The sequence below is a fragment of the Rosa chinensis genome, chromosome 4, assembly GCF_002994745.2.
Source record: "Rosa chinensis cultivar Old Blush chromosome 4, RchiOBHm-V2, whole genome shotgun sequence".
Taxonomy (NCBI): Eukaryota; Viridiplantae; Streptophyta; class Magnoliopsida; order Rosales; family Rosaceae; genus Rosa; species Rosa chinensis.
This window is the reverse complement of record NC_037091.1, coordinates 66738301-66744699: the sequence shown is the minus strand read 5'-3', so window position 1 is coordinate 66744699 and position 6399 is coordinate 66738301. Positions and strand designations below refer to the sequence as shown.

The window sequence follows — 6399 nt, the reverse complement described above, 5'->3', positions numbered from 1 at the left end:
TCCGAACATTATGCTCATACGACAGGATACGGGCACCTAGGCTGAAACGGATGTTAGCATCAATCAATCGTTCAAAAGCTCAAGCTTGAAGCAGTCCCTAAACCTGCCAATGTCACCTTGAAGTATAGAACCAGCTTAATCGGATCATTCTAATCAAAGAATGAAGAGGTGGATTTGAGTCACCAGACAATGATCAGATGAAGAAAACCGCCACTAGTACCAGTCCAAAAAAAAAAAAAAAATCTATGCTGTAGTGGGCCTAAAAGATTGAGCTTTGTTGAAGACACGCTATCTGGATGAGATGCTACAAAATACTCGGTAAACAAAATATTTTATAATAGTTGAAATGTCAAAATACAAAAATTCCACTCTCATTATACGTCATGTTCAACATCAATGAAAAACATAGATATACGCATCTAAAATAAATTAACGCAGAAAATATGCCAAATCTGTTCTGGGGAACTGCCTAATCCTCGTCATTGAAGGTGGTCTTCTTCCCTGCAGTAATACAAAAGGGTACAATGAGAAAATGAAACCTAAATCAAGGGCAACTGAATGCCAACATGAACAGCGGGGCTCTTCATGAGAAGGAAAAGTGCTACCAACCTGTTCCCGGAGTAGCTAGGCTAGGACCTCTCCCTCCACGCCTACCACCAGAATCCCTACCACCACGACGGCCACCACTATCCAAACGACCACCACCACGGCGGCCACCACTCTCATAACGACCACCTCGACGGCCACCTCGACGGCCACCATTATCAAAACGATTACCAGAAGTCCTCTCTCCAAAATCACCTTTAGGTTTGGCCGGTTGGACATTCAAATAACAGCCATTTCCAAGATCACTTTGATCAAGCTCCAAAGCTTTGCTGAAAGCATCCGCAGATGAGAAGTCCATGTAGGCCATCCTGATATTGGCAAAGACAAATTGGTTAACCCCAACACAAATTGGAAGAAAGAGGGATACAACAGCACTCCAAGAATAACGAACAAAAGAAGCACAAACCCCTTGGAGGCGCCAGTTTCATAATCTTTTGGGATGGACACCCGTGTTATCTCTCCACACGAACCAAAATGACTTTGCAGGGCACCTCGGATCTGTAATTACAAAGTTCAGAAGAATGGATGCAATAACACAAAACAGACAACAAAAGCTACAGCTTATAGTGCAATATTTACCTCGTCCTCCCCCTGGTTTGTATCAAATCCTCGTACAAAAATTGTCTGTGACTGACCTTGTCCTCCCTTCTGATATGAGTTGCTCTCTTTGCTATAATATTATCAACCAAAGGAGGAAAAACGTAAGCAATGGGACCATCGAATTATAGCTTCATAGCACCAGTTAAAGAGTGAAAATATACCCGCTGTGAGGAGTATAAGCACCCCTTTCGCCCCTTTCACGAGCCAGATCAAGTCTCACCGCACGACCCAACAAATCTGAACCATTCAACTCCAGAGCCTGCAAAAAGATGGGCTTAGTAACAAAATATGAAAAACAAAAAATACACACATCCTACTGAAACCAATCAAGACATCTGGTCTACCTTTTGGGCATCTTCTGCACTGGCAAACTCTACATGTCCATATCCCCTGAACTGACCTTCTTGATCAGAGGAGAAACGGACCTCAACAACTTCGGCAACATCCTTGAAGAATTCTTCCCTATGTAAATAAATCATAGCATTAGATCAACGCCACTAAAACCAAGTCAACTGTAGTATTCATTAAAGAACACATACACATCTCTTTGTTCAATCTTGAATGACAAATTGCCAGCAAACAAAGTCTTAGACGACGATGTTTCAGGAGTAGCAGGGGTTTTAGGCTGCGTAATAAAATTCAAAAGGTCAGAGCAAAATATGTGATATGAGATAATGCAGATAATGAAGTAGGGGAAACAGTCTATTACAGCTTTCTTTTCGGATTTTGATTGAGCATCTACCATCTCTACATCAGAGTCCTGTTCAGTGTGAACTATTAATATAGTGCAATAGGTAAACCAAAAATTGTATGGAAGAATTAAACAGTTTCAATTAGAAATTGTGAGAATACAACACAAAATCAAAAAGTATACCTTTTTCTTTGGAGTCTTTGCCTCTTCTTCTGATTCTTCATCTGAACTATCCTCATCACTCTCCTCCTCTGAACTACTTTCCTTTGGGGCAGCTTTAGCAGGGACCTTCAAACGAACCATCACATAGAAAACACAATAAACAATAGAACAGACGGGTAAAATGAAAATGCAACAGAATAAATCTAATAAAATCGACATACCTCGGCCTTTGGTTTTTTAGTTTGTGGCTCTTCATCAGAGTCACTTTCACTCTCACTCTCACTCTCACTCTTTGATGGTTGAGCTCTTTTAGCAGCAGGTTTAGCATTCTTTGGCTACAAAGAGACAAACATACAACTAATGCTTAAAACAATGAGAACTAAAACAATTTTACTCTTTATCATGCATGAAATACTATTACTTTGTAGGGCAACCAAAACAAACCTTTTCTTCCTCTGAATCATCAGATGAGTCGTCACTGGTATCCTGCTAAAAGTAATATACTTTTTTCAAAACTTTTTCCTATACTAGTTGGTAATAAAACTGGAACTAATTACTAAATTCAAAGAGCAATACAAACCAAATAAAATAATATCTATATTGCAAGTCCCACAAAGGAAACACACCTCATCATCAGAATCACCTTCAGAGCTGCTTGAATCAGGCTTCTTTGCAGCAGGAGCAACAACCTTCTTCACAGGTGCAGTAACCTTAGCAGGAGTTTCCTACAATGACAAGACAAACAGATCTGAGAAAAGACTTCCTTTTTTTTTCCTTCGGGCCAACATATCTTTTCAACAAGAAAACACAAACAAATCAAAAACAATAAAATTGGAAAAGGAAAACTAACATCATCATCCTCTGAATCATCACTAGAATCTGTATCTAAGGAGCTGGAATCCTCTTTCTTCTTGCCATTCTTAGCCACAACTTGAGGCAAATTTGTCGCTTTGGATTTAGGAACCTGAAAATAAACAGATAAACCCCATGCTTAAAAACTAGAGTTATAGAAAGCACAGGATATGAGTAGCTATATAAGATACTCACATCATCCTCATCAGAATCATCTTCTGATGAATCTGAACTGTCAGAAGACTCGGCTTTCTTAGCAACTGTCCCATTTTTTGCAGCATCTCCAGTTTTGGTAGCAGGTTTCTAATGCAATATAACAGAACAAGTATTATAAACTGAATGCACAAGTGTCTGAGACAACAAATTTTATGTACTACTCACTTCATCCTCATCAGAGTCAGACTCTGATTCAGAACTGCTGGACTCTTCCTTCTTGGCAGTACCACTCTTAGCAACTATGGCCTGCTTCTTGGGAGGAACAACAGTTTTGGTTTTAGGAGCAGGCTGAAATAAAAAAGAGAGAGACAATCAATTATAATGCTTCATGGTGTACCAAGTAACATGAAACATCGACCCAATTAAGAGAATGTCGCATTTAACATTCATGGTGAAAATATAAAACCATTCACAGCCAAATCCAAACAAAAAAGCACAATCAAATCCAGACACATAGATTTCTACGACACTGATTTTTCTTTTTCTTTTTCTTTTTTTCTAAAGAATAAGTCACAAAACAAGATGGGCCATAATACCAAATTATTTTCAAATTACTAACTGAAATTCAAACTCAATTCTTTTCATACCCACATCAACATCAGCAAAACATGCATTGTGCCAACAACCCATTTAAAATGCATGTAATAATGCAGTAAATTATGAGCAGAAATTAACATAACAAGGCATTCAAACCTTCTCATCCTCTGATGAAGAAGTGTCAGACTCCTCCTCACTACTGCTCTCTTCTTTCTTCTTCTTTTGCGGCAGCTTCGCTTCGGCCTTCTTTTTCTGGATGGCCTGCACCACACCCTCGTCTCTCTTCTGCTTCTTCGCACTCACTGCCTTCTCGATTTCATTCTCGGCTTCCCTCTTGCCTATAAACCAATAAAACACACAGAAAGTTAACACATAGCTCTCAATAAACTAAAACCCTAAAATCACACGGTAAATTTCACCCAAAAAAATAGACGATACCTTTCTTGCCAGACTTGGAGACTGGAACTGCAGCAGCAGGGGCTGCTTCAACCTGTGAGAAAATACAGAACGATTAGAAAGAAAGAAAAAAAACGACGCCATGAAAACAAAGCCAGCAGCCAAAAGAGTTAAGGGTTGGAGCGAATCATACTTTGGTGGCTGACTTCTTGCTTGACTTGCCCATTGGAGGAGTAGAATCGGTTATGGAAGAAAAGAAGGAGTGAAAAGAAGTGGAGGCTGCTCTGAAAAAACCCTAAAAGGAGGTAGGGTTTAAGAAGAGCGGTGGAAAATTGGGAATGAGAGACTCGGTTAGCGATGCTCCGTATTTATATAATTTCGAATGCGGGAGACTCGTGAGAGGGTTAGGGTTTTTGACGATGTGAGCGTGCGGGAGTTTTGAGCTCTGCACCGTTCACTCGTGTGTGATTGTATTGGACTCTTTCTTTTGTTGCTAGGGCCCGGTTGCCTTGGGCTTTACAGGTTTGATCGGGCCGGACCGGTTAAGCATTGTACCATAGAGGAGAAACATGAATACCAAAAAATAAAAGGGTCCTTGACCACCAGCCCCAAAATAGGCTAATTTTAGCCCACTTACACCACCAACAAAAAACTGTTCTCACTAACCCAAAAACATATTAAAAAGACGATTTTACCCACTAAAAATTAAAAAATTACACAATGGCAGCACTACCTCTCCTCTCTGTCTCTACAATGAGCACAGCTCTCCTAAAACTGTTTCATTCTCTCTCTCTCTCTTCCCTCGGATTCCGAACCTGACGCGTCCGAGCCCGGCGAGCTCCACGACGGAGGCTCCGGTGAGTACTCAATCATCGATGGCGCTGCAGGCTGTCGTTATCAAGTCCGGCATGACGAGGAATCGGAGAAAGATCCACCACTCACTGGATCCTTCATGGGCGGAAGACGACGTCGATTACATACGACGAAGAAGCTCCGGTTGTGGCGTTTGCTTCCGAGTCGGAGAGGAACTGGATTAATGCTAGAGCGGCAGCCGGAGTTCGAGTCCAAGTCCGGGTCGGGTCCGGAGTTCAAGCTGGAGTTCGGTGCTCTCTCTCTCTGAGTTCGACACTCTTCCTCTGTCAACGACGTCGTTCTTCTGTCTCTCTTCCCCGATCTCTGCCTCAGATCTCTCTCTCTCTTCTGTCTCTTTCCCCGATCTCCACCTCCGATCTTTCTCTCTCTCTGATCTCTAACTCCGGCGCGGCGTCGAAACAGGATTTAGGTCGAGGAGATGAGCAGGACAGGTCCACGTCGTCGAAAGTCCGGTGGTGGACTAGTGGTTGTCGTCGAAACACGGGCAGAAGCACAACATCTCTCACCGGAAGATTCCGATTCCGGTTTCAGATGGTTTCACCTTCGACAGCCAAAGATCAACTGACATCATCAACGTCGATTATCCTCCAGTGCTCGACGCAGGTTGTGGCAGAGAAGAAAGATGATTGGGTGCCCAAAGCATCTTCCTCGAGCATTCCTTCGTCTGAAACTCCTTCAGAGTCGCCGGCGATGTTCTCATCGAGCAGTAGCCCACCAAGTCCGACGCCGGCAGGTTTGTCGCCTGAGGGTGCTTTGGTCTTGGGTGACCAGAGCATTCTCTGGGTGCCCAAATCTTTTTCTTTTTCTTTTTGTAAACTGTGGGAAGAAATCCGAGAAGGAAAGGAAAAAAAAAAAGAAAAAAAGTTGTATTGGGGGCAAATCAAAATGGTGCTACTTCTATTTTGCAACAGAAGGCCCGAAAGGAAAGAAAACAGGAAAAATAATATTTTATTGCTCCCCAATAGACGTCTATTGGGGAGCAATAGACATTTGAATTAATGTAATCTACTCGTTTTTTTGCTTAATCAAAGTTTTATTTATCTAATTTTAGGAAGATTAGTTCTCATTTTGGCTATCAAAAGTTCTATTGGGGGGCAATAGACGTTTTGAATTGATGTAATCTCCTTGTTTTTTTTTCTGTAATCAAAGTTTTATTTGTCTAAATTTAGGGAGATTAGTTCCCATTCTGGCAACTGAAAGTCCTATTGGGGGGCAATAGGCTTCTATTGGGGGGCAATACATGGTTGATAGTCGTCTATTGGGGGGCAATAGAGGTTTATTGCCCATCTACTAGGGGGCAATAGATGTCTATTGGGGGCAAAAAAACTTTCCGGTGAGATTTTCAGCAAATTCCGGTGGGCGGCAGTAGGTGACTGAAATCCGACGACCGGTGACCGGTGACACGATTCCGGCGAAAGTTGGCCGGAATCCAGCGGCAGGTGACCGGATTCTGGCGGCCGATGACG

The 6399-nt window shown here is 42.1% G+C and overlaps 1 protein-coding gene across 3 annotated transcripts; it reads right to left on the bottom strand.

Moving 5' to 3' along the window:
- Positions 1–312: 312 nt before the first annotated feature.
- Positions 313–4430, bottom strand: LOC112200402 (nucleolin 1). Of its 3 annotated transcripts, none has more exons than XM_024341432.2 (18): positions 4254–4430; positions 4103–4154; positions 3821–4002; positions 3293–3415; positions 3107–3214; positions 2910–3023; positions 2686–2784; positions 2504–2548; positions 2281–2394; positions 2081–2185; positions 1916–1966; positions 1746–1831; positions 1551–1668; positions 1368–1465; positions 1186–1276; positions 1013–1104; positions 610–914; positions 313–501 (listed from the first exon to the last, which is right to left on the bottom strand). In XM_024341432.2, the coding sequence occupies exons 1-18, from the start codon at positions 4284–4286 to the stop codon at positions 470–472; spliced, it is 1848 nt and encodes a 615-aa protein (XP_024197200.1). In that variant the 5' UTR covers positions 4287–4430; the 3' UTR covers positions 313–469. The 3 variants fall into 3 exon arrangements, with proteins under 3 accessions (XP_024197200.1, XP_024197201.1, XP_024197202.1); XM_024341433.2 differs by having other exon boundaries at positions 2504–2545; positions 4254–4429; XM_024341434.2 differs by lacking the exon at positions 2504–2548.
- Positions 4431–6399: the final 1969 nt, after the last annotated feature.